The sequence below is a fragment of the Sinohyriopsis cumingii genome, chromosome 2 (genome assembly GCF_028554795.1).
Source record: "Sinohyriopsis cumingii isolate HCF-2022 chromosome 2, ASM2855479v2, whole genome shotgun sequence".
NCBI classification, from domain to species: Eukaryota; Metazoa; Mollusca; class Bivalvia; order Unionida; family Unionidae; genus Sinohyriopsis; species Sinohyriopsis cumingii.
This window is the reverse complement of record NC_142962.1, coordinates 1605332-1624570: the sequence shown is the minus strand read 5'-3', so window position 1 is coordinate 1624570 and position 19239 is coordinate 1605332. Positions and strand designations below refer to the sequence as shown.

Here is a 19239-nt window from a genome sequence, read left to right as displayed (position 1 = left end):
AGACCCATGTCAGGTACACTTTTTAACTTTTTTCGATTGAAATTTGACTGGTAATGGCAGCCTTTTCACTCGCAGGTGTGCCCTTCTGTCGTACTATATCGTCAGAGTCATCCAGAAGGACAAGAATTTAATGTAAATTTCTTTGCAGCCAGAAGGATTTACAGCTGAATCTTTACTATTCCTTCCCACAAAATGCTGACTGGTGATGACTGAAACTTTATTAGTCAACAGACTATTACTAGTCCAACAGACTATTACTAGTCCAACAGACTATTGCTAGTCCAACAGACTATTACTAGTCCAACTGACTATTGCTAGTCCAACAGACTATTGCTAGTCCAACAGACTATTACTAGTCCAACAGACTATTGCTAGTCCAACAGACTATTGCTAGTCCAACAGACTATTACTAGTCCAACAGACTATTGCTAGTCCAACAGACTATTGCTAGTCCAACAGACTATTACTAGTCCAACAGACTATTGCTAGTCCAACAGACTATTACTAGTCCTTGGACTAGTTGACTACCATTCAGTGTGAGCCCTGATCCATATCCTGAACATTTTTTTTTCTCCCAAAGTAATTAAATCCCTGGGGTTGGCAGTAAATTTTTAGCTTTTACTTTAAAAAAGGCAATTGCAAACTTTTTTCTGCTAGATTACTTTGTAAACCTGTCTTTGTGATGCAAATTAGGGAAGGTCAACATGACAGTAATCAAAACCAGAACAAGAGGTGAAAAAAAAAATCAAAATTGAATTCTGATGTGAAAGTATTTCTTTATGTTTTTTTGTGCTAAATGTGCAGACAGATTTAGGAATGTTTTTATATTGATGTTGACACAGAACAGGAATTTTACATTGGTTGCTGTATGGAAACCTTTGCCATTGAGTTGAGAAGAGCAATACGAGTTTACTGATTCATGATCTTTTCTGATAGCTCAGAGCAGTAGAGAAGAGGGATGCGAGTCAAATGGTTAACAATCTTTCCTGATTGCTCTAGAATATTAGATTACAAGGGTTCACAATTATTGCTGATTGCTACAGAATATTAAGAATGAGGGACCAGAGTTTAAAGGTTCACTGTCTTCCGTGATTAATGCAGAGCATTATAGAATAGAGATCAGTTGAAGGGTTCACAGTTATTATAATTGCTTCAGAATATTAAAGAAAAGGAAACTGAGTCTAAGGGTTTTGTCTTGTTTACTGCAGAAAATTAAAAAAGATGAATCAGTCTAGGGGTTCATAAGTGAACAGGCTAAAGGTTCATGAGGATCAGAGACAAAGGGTTCACAAGGGATTAGACTCTAAGGGTCCACAAGGGAGTAGAGTCTGATGGTTCATAATGGATGAGTCTAAGAGTTCACAAAGGATAAGAGTCTAAGGTTCACAATGGATTAGATTGAAGGTTCACAATGGATCAGAGTCTAAGGGTTCACAAGGGATCACAGTCTATGGGTTCACAAGGGATCACAGTCTATGGGTTCACAAGGGGTTACTGAGGGTTCACAAGGGATCAGAGTCTAAGGGTTCACAATAGATTAGAGTGAGGGTTCACAAGGGATCAGAGTCTAAGTGTTCACAAGGGATCAGAGTCTAAGGGTTCACAAGGGATCAGAGTCTAAGGGTTCACAAGGGATTAGAGTCGTAGGGTTCATAATGGATCAGAGTCTAAGAGTTCACAAAGGATCAGTCTAATGGTTCACAAGGTATTAGGGTCTAAGGGTTCACAAGGAATCAGTCTAAGGGTTCACAAGGTATTAGAGTCTAAGGTTCACAATGGATCAGAGTATGTGGGTTCACAAGGGATTACTGAGGGTTCACAAAGGATCAGAGTCTAAGGGTTCACAATAGATTAGAGTAAGGGTTCACAAGGGATCAGAGTCTAAGTGTTCATAAGGGATTAGAGTTTGAGGGTTCACAAGAGATCAGAATCTAAGGGTTCACAAGGAATCAGAGTCTAAGGATTCACAAGGGATCAGAATCTAAGGCTTCACAAGGGATCAGAGTCAAAGGGTTCACAAGGGATCAGAATCTAAGGATTCACAAGGGATCAAAGTCTAAGGATTCACAAGGGATCAGAATCTAAGGCTTCACAAAAGATCAGAATCTAAGGCTTCACAAGGGACCAGACTCTAAGGGTTCACAAGGGATCAGAATCTAAGGGTTCACAATGGATTAGAGTCTCAGGGTTCAGTCATTTCTAATTACTTCAGCTGCATTAGGGAAAAGATATCAGAGTCTGAGGGTTCACAAGGGATCGGAGTCAAAGCATTCACAATCTTTCCTGATTGCTCTAGCAAATGCTTACACATAACAAACCATATATGATCATCATTTTCATATGATCAGTTAAATTGCCAGATAGATAAATTGTATACCACATACCTAAAAGAAGTTTATAACTACAAAAATTTACTTACAAAAGTAGCACATGCAAGTCTAATGTTCATGTATGACTGGCATGACATTCAACAACACACATCACAACTCAAACTGACTCGATCATATAAATATATTAATTGCAGTTTCATATAGTCATAAAGTCAAAGTAATTCATACATTAATGTATGTCTTTATTAAAGTGTTTAATTATTATTAATTATTATTGTGTGGCATTATATTGACTTTTTACACATGCTTCATTAATAATGTTTCCATCATTACAGAAATTTATCACGAGAAGAACTAGTTAGACAGCTAAAGTATGTGATTGTGTTGTCACCTTTTTGAGCTTCTAATTTTTTAAAATAAATTTAGTTTTGAGTGTTCTTATATTTGGTTTCAAATGGAACAAAGTTGTTAGTTTTAATTTCACATCAGACATCAAAGTATTTTTTTTTGTTGTCTGCTTTATATTGGAAACCCATGAATTACTGCACATAAAGTGTTGTTTTTAATCTTTTATAGTGATCATATTTTGGTGTTCTCCAGGTTGTACATTATCAGTCTTCAGTACAAGAAATGTTTCCAAAATTTATATTTTTAATGGCATTTTTTAGAAATCTTTTGCCAAAATTTAAACAGTCTTATTAAAGTATCTGGTTTAAAATTATGTCACTGATGAAAGGACAATGTGCAATATATTGACCTTGACATTATAAATTGTTGTCACTCTTTAATAATTACAAAATTAATGGAAGGAAAAGACATCCAATATTATGACATATATTTAGGTTTTATATTGTATGAAGACTATTGTAGAAATCTGTATAGCTTCAACTTTCTTCCATATAAATTTTGTTCACCTGATATTGTGTGTACAAGCTATGTTGTTGAATGTTTTTTATGCTTATATTTAGCATACAGTATGGTCTTTTGTGTTGTATCAAGCATCATTCATTTGTCAGTTTGTTTCCAACTCTGGAATCCATGTTTTCTGAATCATTCATTTGTCAGTTTGTTTCCATCTCTGGAATCCATGTTTTCAGAATGATTCATTTGTCAGTTTGTTTCCAACTCTGGAATCCATGTTTTCAGAATCATTCATTTGACAGTTTGTTTCCAACTCTGGAATCCATGTTTTCTGAATCATTTATTTGTCAGTTTGTTTCCAACTCTGGAATCCATGTTGGATTTCAGTCAGACATGGAACATGTGCACCTTATTCCCCACTTTCTTTAGGTATTTTTTTTGTGGCCATAAGTCCCCACTTTCTTTAGTTAAACTCTGCTGATTTTTTGTGGCCAAAAGTCCCCACTTTCTTTAGGTAATTTTTTTTTGTGGCCATAAGTTCCACTTTCTTTAGGTAAACTCTGCTGATTTTTTGTGGCCATAATTTTCATGAAATTTTCACAGTTGACTTCCAAGCCAGTTCTAATATTCTCTGCTCTCAGTACTCAAGTGTCAGTTCTAACATTATATCCTCCCAGAATCCAAGGATCAGTTCTAACACTCTCACTTCAAGGCAGTCAAGGGTCATTTTTAAGATTCTCTCCTCTCGGCACTTAGTGGTTAATTCTAACATTCTCTCCTGTATGCCACTCAAGATATTACGTACTGTGTTGCTTTATCTTAGTAACTGCTTCCAGCTATAAATAGAATAGACCCAGACCTGCTATCGCTAGTGTATCAGGAAATCAGGTCTAAAATCTTAAAAATTCAGAACTTGAGAGGTTATGTCATCCAGTCACAAAGAATGCTACTTCTGGGTTAGAACATCTGTCTTTGATGCAGGAGGTTGCAGGTTTGAACCCCAACCGAGTCATACCAGAGATGTATAAAAATGGTATTTGCCTTGCTTGGTGCTCAGTATTAAGAGGCATGATGTCCCAATGCTAGGCATCACTATAAACTGCCACACCGCAGACATAATAGTGGTATGACACAGATTGTTAAAGCTATGTGAAAAATACAAAACACAAATACACTTTACTCCTGTATCATCACCTTTGATTGGCTGAGGGTGAAAACTCGATCTCAGGTCAGAGTCTGTATAGCTTACTTGAAATTGATCATACAACAGCAGACCCTGATATGTAGTCTGTATTATGCACATCTGGGTCTATGCTGTTTGATGTTGGTTGCAAATTTGACATTGATAAAGACAGTAGATATCACTCATTTCAGTAAACTTTAGTCAAAGTTCCGTTGAATGAAATATCACACATCAATGAATTTCTGTGAAAATAGTCAAACTCATGATTTATGAAAATTATTATTAACACTAATATTTACCCTGTTCCATGTTATGATAATTGATTGTATTTTATAGCTACAGTAAAAAGACATTATTTGCAAATTAACACAGACTACACAAAATTTAATATTCGAAGGGGGAAATTCCACATGAGATTTGCCCATTGTTGTCTTACTGTTATTGGTAAAGTTAATTTGAAAAAATTCTAATAAAATGCACTATTCCAATCCTTTAATTTCACAACCCAGTAATATCACAAATCATATGACTGCTGATATCAGGAGGAAATATTCTCTAGTGTTAGAGTCACATTTGGTTTAAGGGTAATGAACGATCTTTGTTGTTTAAAGTTAAGCTCGACGTAAAAGTGAGTGTATACGATACCACAATGAAAATCTGGAGAATTTGATGAAATGCAATTTATGAAAACAAATTTTTACCCAATGTTTTAAAGATTTTACATTTTGTTCCTTTATTTTTAATTTTTAATACATTATACAGAATTTTATCTTGAAGTTCTTCATGTTTACATTTCTTTTGGAGGGTTTATCTTCCTTACATTTAATGTGCAATTCTGTATTTGTACATTTCAGAACTTTACTTTTAATTAGAACCATGTAGCCATTAATGTGTTGACTTGCCTTTAAAAGCTGATGTATATAAACATACATGTACACATAATATTTTCATATCGACCTGCACACATATCAGTTTCCATATATACACAAAAATGTTTGTAATACATAACACACAAATATCAACTAAAGATCTAAAGACCATAATTGGTTCCATAGTGTTCATCTTTGCACTGATTGGAGACTGGATGGTACTGTTTCCCGAAAAACGTATAATTTTTCTCACTATTTTGGTCCTATGCAACTGAATTTCTTAGAAATATATCTAGCCTGAAACATTTCCTTATACAGGTCTGAAGAATGAAAGGCAACTGCTTATAGAAGCTTGTGTTCTGCTGCAGACTGTGAAATAGCACAAAAGCACTTAAGCTATTTTGACATGGTCTGTCGGCAATTGTGTAAATATGTTAGTTACTTATGGGATTGAGATGAGCATTCAAGCATTGTCCCAGTGCTGGGTTGTATTTCTATGTCAACAGATGTCATAGAGTTGAGATTGACTTATGTCAGTATGGTTTTTGCAGTAGGTACATAGAGTACAATGTTCCCTGTTCACAAAGTCAAACTACATTAACCGGCAGTTCTGAAATTTAGTTTAGCTGACTAAGTACATGGCTTATCCTTCCCTGAATGAGATTTGCATTTCAACATTTTGCCTTGAAAATGAATCTCACTTCAACACTGTTCGGTCTACAAAATATTCAGGATTTTTTCATTCTAACACAAATGTTAAAAACAATATGGGTTATTTTATAGCAAACAAATACCATATATACTTGCTGTAGCATAGTGCATTTGCAGATCAGTTATTTTAATGGATTGTAATTGTTGTTCACTTGAATCTTTTAGGGAAGCAAAGGAGGAGTTGAACTCACTGACCAACCTGATAGAGTCTGTATGGACACACTATGAGCCAGCCATCTCGCCACACAACCTGAACCTGGACCAGATCTTTGCTTTTCTGCAGGAAGAAAGATCCAATGAGAGCAAGGGGCTGTTAACAGAAAAGAAGAAAACTCTTGATGAAATTACAGATGATCTTAATGTTCTCAATGAACTCCTGTCTATGGATATGGTAAGTAAATATGTAATCAGTCTAAAGGTAGCTTTGTCTCAATGACCTCATGTCTATGGATATGGTAAGTAAATATGTAATCATTCTAAAGGTAGCTTTTTCTTGAATATTAATTCATGTACAGTCAAGTGCCAGTCATCTGGAAACACAGCAGGACTTTGAGTTTGTCCTGAAATTTGCAGGAAACCCATAATCCCATGCTCAAGGTGCATCACTGGTAATAAGTAGTTTTTGTTATGAACCAGGATCTTTTTATAATGGTAAATTACAAATCACTCATTGCCGTTTACAATTAGTTATATATTTTCACATTTGTGATAGTATGATATTTAGAAGAACACAAATAATTTACAACTTGCTTATAAGATGAGTCCAACTGCAAACTGCATAGATCCAGATCTGCCAGTACATAATGCATAAAAAATGGTGCTTTTAGCATGACATGCACTGGTATGCAACTTATGTCCATCCACTGTCAAATATGGCTGCCTTAACTAAAAATAGAAAAATCTTTCAACAGCTTATTTTCAGATGGAACTCAACAGAATTTGAAAGGATTTGATTGAAACTTGTTGAAAGGCTTTCATGTCTGTACAAATGATGCTAAATGAACATCAAATTTGAATATGACTAAATTCGACCAAAAACATTTTGGCTCAAACAGCTTCCAGGATTGTGCTAATGATGCCGATCTGCTGTTGAATTTGACCATTGTTATCAAAAAACATAGGAACAACCTTTTGTCAAAAAACACTCTGCAGAAATTTACATTTAACAGAAGGCACACAGGTATAAAAGGTTTTATAATTTGCACAAATGATGTTGAACTACCATCAAATGTAGCCACGATTACTAAAAATGACTATTTAAGTAGAAGTATGAAACATAATTTGGCACAATTTGACAGCATCCTGACAGTGGCATAAAGTCATTTCACTATTGGACAAATGATACTGATATGCTATCAAATATGGAAGAACAAACAAAAACAATAGATAAACCTGGAAATGATTGTTTCCATAACATATAAAATGTATACCATTGGAATAAATTTCTTCAAAAAGCATCTTACACAGCTTGATTGCTTAGCCAACTGCATTGAGCTGTTAGGCAGGTGTCAGCCAGGTGAGTGATAACAGGCATGCATTGGCCTCATGTTTTGTATTTGTACATGGACAAACTAAGACAAAATCAGGTCTCATAGAATTTACTCGGTTAGCACAAAATATTTTGTCAGATCTCACTGACTGGCACTGTGAAAAATATTGTAGACTGAGTACAGTGTTAATCATTGTTTGCATTGTAATGTTAAATGCCTGTACCATATATTAGCTGAAAATTATTAAAATTTCTCCCCCCCCCACACAGATATGTATCATTATACATAAATATTAGCCAGTTACAGGCAGTTGAATATCTTTATAGTCTCTGTAAAGAATAAAGAACAAGACAAATTACAATTTACCAAAACTGATTTTACAATAACTTCTTTGAAAAATTAATTCCAGCCTCTTTTGTTAAGGCATTACTAGTCATGTGTGTTTTGTTTTGTTTTCTTTTCATTTTTTGAATAAAACAATTTGAAAAAAGCAATGTGTGGGCTATTCTCCTGGGATTTTGTCTGGTTGATTATTCATATTCGCACATATTGTCCCAGAGGGCAGTGTTGAAAAATTCTTCAATTTAAAACCAATCAAGTATTTGCCACCCACTGGAGAATAAGCCAGTACCATCTGTAGCTAGCTGTGAAAGCCATTGATGGATTTGTTTGTTTGTTTTTATGTGTAGGGAGAGGTTATACATGTGGACACCATTTTGGATTAAGTAGCCTGTCTTGTGTGTTAAAAGAGCAAAGTATAACATTTTTATGAAATGTAAGGAATTATCAGTAGAACAAGTTTTTATATTGACTTTGAAGTCAAAACTTTTAAAGTTTAGAATGTAGACTACCATATATAGTTGATTCTAAGTCAAGTCCAATTGCAAATTGTACAGACCCAGATCTGCCTTCACATTATGTGGCGGCAGATCAAGATATATGCAGTTTGTTATGAGTAATCATTTGAACAAACAAGATAGTGCCTGATCTTCTGGTGCAGTGGCAGATCAGAGTCAATGTATACAGTTGGACTCGATTTATTCATGAGTATAGATGGTAAGTACTTGTTTTGGATATCAAGATTGTCATTGTGAAATAAGAACAGTTTAACAGTTACTATTGTAATGTCATTTTTTTTGGTATGGTTATGCATTTTTCATGGTTTTGCAAAATCTTAAACTTGTGGAATGGAGAAGAAGCCCTATTGTTTTCACATAAGTTTCATGGTTCATTGGGTCTTTGAATTAAAGGTATGTAACAGTCATGAAATCCATTCAAAATGGTATCGCCAGAAATATAGTATTTATTTCTGGAAACCATGTAATGTGTTTGTATAGTTTATAATATTTTTGTTATTTTATTTTTCAGCAACAACAAAATGAGGAGGAAAGAGATCAAAGAGATTTGAGTGTAGAAAGTGAAAAATCTGAATTTCTTCCTCCACCGCCAGAGGTCTTTGGCAACAAAGACAACCTTCTTGCTGAAGAGCCTCTTCCTCCACCACCTCCAGAGGATAATCAACAGTTACCTGCCCCTGGTTGTCCTCCGCCACCACCTCCACCTCCACCTCCACCCCTCCCAGGGGGATATGTGCCAACCCCTCCTCCTCCACCACCACTTCCTGGTGTGCTTCAGCCTTGTCCTTCAGAATTGCCAAATAAGCGTCCACCTTCTTCTCTGACCTCAGATGAACTTGAGGAGATTCATCTAGCAATTAAGGAAATAGAGGACATTGATATTACCAGACCACCAATATTACCACCCCCTCCAAGAATCCCTGCACCCCCACCTCCACCTGAGGCATTGATGATGGAGAGGGAGGTCAAAGAAACAGGTGAAGTTCCTATGAGAAAGGGACTAACAATTGAAGTACCAGTCAATCCAGACCTTCAGGGAGTCAAGTCCCCAACAGCTTTGGAGTCATTGTCTCCGAAGATGGAACAGAAACTAAGCTCTCTCATGAATGGACCTTCAATTCCAGACTCTAGTAGGAAAATTGCCATGGCAAATGGTGGAATTGCCATGTCTCCGAAAGGTCCTCGCAGCACTATGACTGAATCTTTCATTGAAATGGATGATTCTGGAGCAAGTTATGATATTTTGGACTATGCTGAGAAGTATTTCAATGATCATCCCAGGGAGTTTGGAGGCACCATTATCAAAACTCTTAAAAAGAGGAGGAATCCAGGAGAGGTGAGTTTTTTTCTGAGATGTAAGTTATTCAAATGAAGTTTGGATTAGCTGGCAATGATAAGTTTAGCTTTGTGCCTGCATGAAAATAGCATAGATTATAATCAGATTGAGGCCTTGTGTATTATTTTTTTTAAATAGGGCTTCTGACCATAGAATATTATTCCGTAAAAGATTGTAAGATTTTTTTAAGGTGTGGGGTAGAGTAATAATTGGAGAATTACAAGTTTGAAAAGTGGATGTTTCTGTGTACAACATCTGCTTCCTAGTGCTTTGGCCTTTTCCGTATTCAGTGTCAGCACATTTCAACCAGTATCAGCAGTACTAATTGGAATGGTCATTAATTGGAATGGTCATTCATTGGAATGGTCGTTAATTGTAATTATGTTTTTATTTTGTTTTGTGATCAAGTTTGGATAAGGATGTACTGTGTGTATTATGCTTACCTGAATGTAGCCAAAACAGGTGATCCATTAATATAGGTAGTTGTTATGCAGAGAGTGTGTCTTGTATTGACATGATTATGTATTGGAAATGTTCATCCTTTTAATTAGAAGGATTCTAGAGACAGTATGTCACATATTTGTTTATCTCAGACTGTAAATTAGACCTTGAAAGTGAGACAAAAATTGAATTCTCACTAATGTTTATCAAGCATTTCCTTATATATTGTGTATATTTTCAAAAAGTTACCCAAAGTTTATAGAGAATTTCCATATAATTTGTACATATTTTCTAACAGGTACCCAAAGTTTATAGATAATTTCCATATAATTTGTACATATTTTCTCACAGGAACTCAAAATTTATTTAAAAAATTTCCTGATATTTTATATATATTTTCTAAAATCTCATGGAAATGAGCAAAAATCTTCCTAAAGACCATCCTTCTGTATTATAAAGTGTTGGTAATAATAATACCACCAACTTGAAAATGGGAGCCCCAGGTGGCCGATTGGTTTAAAGTGCTTGCCTTTACAAATTATTCACATACGTGTACCACCAACTCGAAAATGGGACCCCCAGGTGGCTGAGTGGTTTAAAGTGCTTGCCTTTACAGATTATAATAATTTAGGTTTAGATAAACAAATTTTCACTGTGTTGCATCTGCCAAAATGATGTAAAAATTGAAATCATGCAAATTTACAGTTTAGTCCCATAGATCTCTCACACTTTGTTGCCATAAAATCTGTGAACAGTCTGTCTTTTTAATAAATTGTTTTCAAATTTTAGTACTTTTACATATAAGACCACCATAACCAGTGTATAAACCACAGAATTTGTAACCAGCACCCAGTAATAACAGCTTAGAGAGATTTATCATTAAATAATGTACGAGCAGAAAAGTTTGTATGTTGTTCAGTTGAAATTACTTGTACAGAGCTCACACTAAAAATAAAATAAATTGGGTATTTAACACCCAGGATCAGAGTTAATTGCATTTTTTGAAATTCAGAATGGTGACAAATTTTTGAACACTGCACAAGACAAGCTTTAGCTACCATATTGAAACTTTATCATTAATATGTTAATCAAGCAGCTTTGTAACCAAGACTAATTAGATTATATGGTTTTGTTTGGGTGAGTGTTCTGACAGTGATCAAGTCATACCATTTCTACATGCACTTAACATTTGGAACTTGGACCTAAACCATTGATGGAACACACCATCAGATGGCATAGACTGCTTACATACCATAGTTTATATTGATTGAACACTACATCAAATGGCATGGACTGTGCTTACATACCATAGTTTATATTGATTGAACACTCCATCAAATGGCATGGACTGTGCTTACATACCATAGTTTATATTCACTGAACACTCATTGAAAATGGTATGGACTGTGCTTACATACCATAGTTTATATTGATTGAACATTCCATGAAAATGGCATGGACTGTGCTTACATACCATAGTTTATATTGATTAAACACACCATCAGATGGCATAGACTGTGCTTACAACAGGAACAATGATATTGCAACTTTTTTTGCATTAAATGCATACAGTTGTGTTTAATAATTTGAACATATTTGAAATTTCCTTATGCATTTTTACTGTCTATCAAATATGACTTATCTGCTGGGGTCTACATGGCTAGAGTGTCCGCCTCAGATGCGGAGTTTGTGGGTTCGAACAAAGACTTATGAAAATGGTACTAGCAGCTGCCTTGCTTGGTACTCAGCATTAAGAGGTTAGTGTTAGGACTGGTCAGGCTGGTGTCAGGATAATGTAACTGGGTGGGATATGATGCCACATGTCTGCAGCATGATGCCCTAGTGCTAGACATCAGTATAAACTGCCACACTGCAGACATCATATTGACATAAATTTTTAAAGCTACGTTAAAAATCTAGAAAGACACAACAATCTGCTCTGAATGAACAGCTCACCCTTGGCATTTTTGCAATTTGTTCCACAAGTATTAAATGCCGTCAATCTGCACTAATCGTGGCATGGTATTAAAATTCAGAACAATCAACAGAAAAATCAGATGAAAAGGACAAGACTGTAAAAATAACATATTCATATCTACTGGTACTTAATTATGTGTCAATAATTAACAGACTGATGATGATGTGCCAACAAGAAATGTAAGTATTTGCAAAAAAGCAGTATTTGAAAATTGGATTGCCGCAATTCACATATATTCCTTTTTTTTGCATGTATCACTTATCATACAGTTGAAAGCTGGCATTCCTATTATTTAACGTTCTGATAAAGTTTATCAACGCTTTGATCTATTCTTGACATGTGACAGTCAATATTCCGTGTATAAAGGATTTTTCATGAGTGCTAATTTTAAATGAAATTTAGGAAACAAGCAAAATAATTTCTGTCTTTTGCAAGTCTTCATGAGCAAAAGTGCGAAATTATTTTACGTGTTTGATAAATTACAATTTGAAGTAAGCACAAATATAAGATTCTATTTATTGCATGTTGAAAAATATTGAATTTATCTGACAGAACCACAGAATGGAAGAGTAAGGTGACTATTCAGATGCCTCTGTCATTGGAGCTTCCTTGGTGTGGCATTATGACATCATTTGTGATGTCATTAAGTGTTATGACATGTTAGATATATAATAATTACTATATATATGTATATTATGCTATTCATTATTAAGTAAAATACTTTCTTATATCACAGTCATGATTTATTAATTATAATATCATTTTTATTATCATTCACTTTATTTTATAGTAAATGGAATGGTACTGATTGCAAACAAACAGAAAAACAGTAGTTTTATTTTAATGAACAAGAAATCTTAGATATACATGTATGTTTTCCTCAGAAAATAGTTTAATTCAAAATATGTATGCCTTGTCTATGTATCAGTATATCATACTTCCACTCAACATCGAAAACCACTAAAAAAAATCAGCAAAATTTAATTCTGAACATGATTCAAAGTACTGTAAATTCTTCAAATGTTATTGCATCAGAAAAATCAGCAATTACTTTCTGAAAAAGAGCTTTAGCAGCAGAGGGGGCGAATCGGACATTTTGTCCAATCGTTATTTTGCTTAATTAATACTTTCTGCACTCAACGATCTAGTGTCGTCAGCGCCTGGTAAAAAAAAAACGACGACGGTCCATCCTACACGATGGTGACGTCATTTGGTTTAATTAACACCTTCTGCGCGCCGATCCCCAGTGTCGTCAGCGTCCGGTAAGCACATCGACGACCGCGTCGATGTCATCGCCCCCTCTGCTGCTAAGTGGTTATTTACAATGAAAATTATTTACAACTAACCGAATATTTGGTCAAGTCCGATACGATATCGTGTCCGAGGATCATGTAAATTTATCGTTATGAATCCATGTGGGGTCGACTGAGCATGACTAAAAAAGTTTCGAAAACCATTAAAGTCCATGTCACCGCCACACCAAGTTTGCCAGATATTTCGTAGCGTGTGTGTATCAACGCCGTTGAATACAGCAAGAATATTGCAGTTATCTCTGATTACTTTTGGAATCTGAGTGTATCGTTGAGTGACATATATCACGTCAGTGTTTTTATGCCTGCCTCTGGAAAATATCCTAGCTGGGTTCTTTTGATTGTCTAACATAACATCATCGTACACGACTAGATTGTTAACGTCGCCATCAATATCATCAATACCCGGTGCATCATTGATATCCGTAATAAACTCAATAACATTCTTTTTAGCGATCGCTGATGCATTCTCGTTGAAATCTTTCAACACCTCGTAGCATCGTTGATCATCTACGCTAGGAGCAACCAAATACAACTTATCCCACTTCATCCATCTCATTATTAAATTGAGTAACAATTGCGTCTTGCCGGATCCAGATGGTCCGATGATAATCATCCGGATCGAGTTTGGTAACGCTGCAACATGCTTAACTGGTTCTCTTGTTTTAGTCGCCGAAAAATCAATTATATTCATATCTCTATACATAAATTATGGATCTATATTGTGTGAAGTGTAGAGTGCGTACTGGCACAAATGATATGACAACCGTTACGACAAGAAATAACAGATCGGCGCTTACTGGTAAGTGTGTACAATGCGGTACAAAGAAATTTCGATTTATTTCTATTAGACCCGGAGATGTTTTAAAAAAAAGCGAGGAGGTGACATCGCAGCCAAATTGGCAAAACTCCCCGGAACACCGTGGGCAAAGTATCCAGGAGAAAAACACCTCCCAGGATATAACTACTGTGGCCCCGGAACACGATTAGATATTAGACTCGATGATCAAAATCAGCCCAAACCCGGTGAGTATCCAATAAACGCTATCGATAAGGCGTGTCATGCTCATGATGTTGCTTACAAAAGTAGCGATCTGCAACAGCGTCATATCGCGGATGTAAAATTAATTCACGCGCTAAATGCTATTCCTGATAAATCCGTCAAAGAAAAATTGGCCTCATGGTTGGTAAAATCGGCTATGAAAGGTAAATTAATGATTGGCGCTGGTAATTAATAACAATCATCCAAGAAAAACGATGGATTCCATCTATTATTCTCCGAGAGGATACTGGAAGGGGAAGGCCGCAATTGGTAAGCTTGCAAGCGCTGCAAAGGTAACAAAGACCACTGCGGCTAATTGGTTATCCAAACAGGCTATATGGCAAATCTATCTACCACCGCCTAAACAAATCAACTTCTCGCGCTTTGATGTCAGCGTACCTAATGAAGTTCATCAGGCTGATATACTATTTCTGCCGCATGACAACGGTTACAAATACGCGCTAACCGTAGTTGATGTTGCGAGTCGATACAAACAAGCGGAACCATTGAAAACAAAGTCAGCAACTGAAGTAGCCGATGCGTTTGAGCGGATTTATCGAAGAGGTCCTCTGCGCTGGCCAAATCTATTACAAGTTGATCCTGGTAGTGAATTTCGCGGCGCTGTTTTATCAACGCTGAAACATCATAGCGTCGCGATACGACGAGGTCATACTGCGCTACATCGTGATCAGGCAATTGTTGAACGATTCAATCGGACTCTCGCTGAACGGTTATTTGGATATCAATACGCGAAGGAATTCATCCAAGAAAAACGATCTCGTGAATGGGTTAAAAGGTTGCCAGGTGTAATTGCAGCGTTAAATAACGAGATTACCCGAGTAATCAACATGAAGCCCAGCGACGCGATTAAATACGAGTATATACCCGGAAAATTAAAAATAAATAGCGTTTCTAAGCCGATTCTTGGCGATGTCACTGTTAGATATCTATATGAACCAGGAGAGCTTGAAGGCGGTAAAAAAAGGGCTACCGATCCTATTTGGAGTGTTACCACACATAACATATCAACGATAACACGATCAACTGGTAGACCACCGATCTATAGACTGGATTCAATTGCTCCTCAGCGCGGATTTACACGCGAGCAACTACAAGTGATACCTAACGATACTCAATTACCCCCGCGTGGTCTTAACTAGCGCCGTTGCGTCTATTACACTCAAGACAGGTCAACCTCACATTGTTTTTGACATGACCGAGACTGTTATCGATCCTATCCACGGTAAATTGGCGAGTGTCTTTATCCGAATAACGCCAACTCATTATACAATTGCAACTCGCGCAGTGATTATTCTGTTGTTGTCGTAGCGAGATTATTAATTCGGCATCAATATCAAAACGCCGCTGTTTTTTTTTATCCTGTTGGCGGTAACCCGAGAGTTTTCTATCAATGACGCTTGCATCGATGGTGACTTTGTCGCCGGCTTCGTCGGTGGCTTCGTCAATAACAATTCTTCGAAGCTGATTTATCCTTCGTACTCTGGACACTGCAAGATAGACTAGATTCGACCATTCGATGCGATTATCAACTATCCAAACAATTGTGTCCGTGATGGTTAGTCCCTGCGAGGAATGTATTGTTGTTGCGTATCCTAGCGTCCACGGGGATTTATCAGCACGTAGCGCGTCCTCGACGACGCTGATATCAACGAGCACGATATCATTCAGCACGAGAATTTGTTTTTCTGTCCGGCCTGGAATTTCAACTTCAATGTTCTGCCGCCGTGTGTCCGCGGGTCTATAACATAACGGCACTGGACGCGTTGGAAACTTTTCCTTATGCAACGTAAACAACTTCCGCTGAAGTGTGTCTCTGACTATCTTTCTACTCGCTACAATCAAATCGTTTGGTCTCCATGTTTCCCAGAATTCATTTAACGGCGTTTCCGGAATCACCTCGCGAATTATTTCACATTGAATTCTATCCGGCTGTAATCTGATTAATTTCTTAACCTCGCGCAGTTGTTCATCAAGTGCTCGGTAATCAGTATCGGTTTCTTCATAATAGTCCACAAAACCCCTTAACCAATCATGTGGACCCTCGCCGACAAATGGTGGTGGTTGGCCATGGTCTCCACACATGATTACCGCTGTATTCGCGCGCAGCAACCACTCAAGAAACATTTGTAAAGTATCTAACGAAACAGTACATATCTCATCCCAGATGATAATGTCGGGAATAAATTTTTCACCCATTCGATCAGGAGTCCACTCACCGCCGCTGTATCGAAAGAAGCTGTGATAAGTAACGGCGTCAACATTTCGTTGTTTTATCTCTCGCGCTAGTCTATGAGTCGGTGTAAGCACGATTATACTTGCCCGCGTTCGAAATAATTCAATTGCCCGAGTCGTCTTTCCTGACCCGCCACAGCCGCTTAAATAAACCGTCTTGTGTCTACAAATTGGATCAGAACACGATGGTGCATTAGACCATTCTGACAATTTATCACCGCGTAAGTAGTTGTTCTCAACGGTGACATCTGCTGACGGGGAATAATCGCGTCGTATTTCATTTTTAATTCTCCATGTACCCCAACTCTCGTCCGGACTAGTAAACTCGGCTACGTTTCCCTTATACGCTACGTCAACATAAAACGAATCAACGGCTACTCTAACCGCGGTATCGGGAAATCTATTTATCATCGAGAATAAATTGATAGCGGCATATCCCAGCATAGACGCCCTCAAATGTGGATACGCCGGGCTGTCTCCATCGCTGTAGGTAACAACTGTACCCAACCTCGTTCCATTGGACAAGAAAGCTGTTTTGCAGTTCACGTATCTATTTTTTGCCACTGTGTCCTTGATTACGAAATCATATTCTGCGTCATCTATAATCAGCCGTGAGCAATATCGTTTGTAGTCGTGGTTTTTTCCACCTTGTGTGAACTTACCAATTATTCTTCTACCGAGATCTTTTGCCTCGCGGTTTCGTTGGTTAAATATCCTCCTGGACCATTCGATGATATATTCCTCGTCGGCATCAATGTTTTTTCTGGACTCGTCAATTATGCTATCTAGACGCTCCGGTTCTGGTAACCAGACTTCAGTCTGTGCCCGGTATGATATAATCGCGTCACTGACAATCAACGAAACTAGCATGCTACAATCAATCATATACCGTAGCAGCGCTATTGGCAGCCATCTCTTTTCAGCCATGTGTTTACCGATCCAAATATAGCAACAGCGATGGAGTCCTGCCGCGAATTCAAATGATACTATGCGAGCGAATCCGGTTAAATCAAAATCAGGCAGTGGTCCATTAATAGCAACACGAGTCATTTCATGACTGGGGTGTCCAAATCGTCTAAAGTACTCAGCGGCGGATCCATACCCGAGAAAACTCGCTGGATAACAGGCAACCATATCAACCGAGATCATAGCGTCGCGGTTGTATTCAGTGTTCCATAGTCCACCGTGATAGTATTCCAAACAACTGGATTGTACATCCGGTAGAAATTCCCTGCGCGTTGGTCTCCACGCATTTTTCCTTGCTGCAACATGAGCTACAACCGATGGAATCGTAAAACAATTTGTTAGCAGTTGTTCATCATGCTCCTCAAATTCTATGGCGGTTTTTTTCATCCTGTTGTGAAATGCTTCAGTGCGATATAATTCACCGTTTGGTCTTACAAACTGATCAAAGGTATCCGCATCGTTTTCAGCGCTGCGAAGTAACCACATTGATACAGGGTCGTTTTTACACAAGTAGGCAATAGCATCAAATAGTTTCCTCTCCGCGAGAAAACCGTCCTTGGAGAATTGTTCTCCCAGGAATTCTTCGGGTATATACTTTACTGTTCTATCCCGTGGAAATATTGTGATCACGGGCGTCCATGCGTGTTCGTTATGATCAATAATTTTGATTGGGGCTCCCTTCGATTTATACTTCGATTCGTATAATACTTCACCGGTTATCGTTGTAACGGTTATTGGAAATCTCAGCGATGTTTCTAATCTCGCTATGTCGCTGATGGTTGCTCCACGCTCTTTTACGGTTAGTTCCCACTGGTTGATTTTGCTACGTCGTAAATCAGTCAATTTGTTTCCTCGACATGCATTTGTAAAATGCTCTATTATTCGTTCTGCTACACAATTTATCCCAGTTGACTGTTTCATCGGTTTCAGTTTTCCGATATCAGGTTTCTTATTTAACGGGTATATTCCATAAACAACTGCTGTTTCAGGATACGCTCGTTCATAGTATGGTTTGTCAATTCCGGTTAACAACCCCGGCTTGGAGTCGCGGCTGACAGTGACTGTTTTCTTGTCGCTGAGAACTGGTTCAAATTTATCACGCATGATCCAATCGCCTGATTCCACCCGGACAATGAATTTTACTCTGAAGAAATACCTTTTACCGTCAAGTTGTGATATTATCATTGCTGCGCGGTTGTCGTTCATGGTAGCATCAACAATGCCATCAATTCGAAATGTTGACCAACTGTGAGATGCGCCATCACGCTTGAATTCATTGATACAATCGCGTATTTTACTCAACAGGGTTTTATCGTTTATTAACGCTTTTGGTGTGTCCTTGAGGACTCTATCGAGATTAAACCTAATATTTTTCCGGGGTTTAATTGCTGCCAATCTCTCGAACTCATCCATATAATTAAAACAAGTATTTAAATGAAAGAATATAGTATAATGAATCACTGCAAATGGTTGATGATTGGGTCGACAACCCCGTGCAATAAATCATGTAGAGGTGAATTCTGCGGGTATCATTTACAAAGCGTTCGTAATGGTTCTCTTGGCCCCCTCCCGTGCTTGGTTTGCCACGTCGGTGTAAGAGGAAAATCACAGT

General features: G+C 37.4%; 1 protein-coding gene across 5 annotated transcripts in view; it reads left to right on the top strand.

The window, feature by feature from the left end:
* The window catches only part of LOC149804198 (unconventional myosin heavy chain 6-like), a 294440-nt gene that overhangs the window by 160544 nt on the left and 114657 nt on the right, over nt 1–19239 (top strand). For 3 of the 5 annotated variants that reach the window (XM_089937846.1, XM_089937836.1, XM_089937821.1), the window contains exons 18-20: nt 6120–6345; nt 8813–9637; nt 12209–12235. In XM_089937846.1, coding sequence (XP_089793972.1) covers nt 6120–6345; nt 8813–9637; nt 12209–12235 — 1078 coding nt within the window. The remainder of the gene's footprint in view (nt 1–6119; nt 6346–8812; nt 9638–12208; nt 12236–19239) is intronic. The other 2 variants (XM_089937853.1, XM_089937830.1) reach the window with 1 other exon arrangement.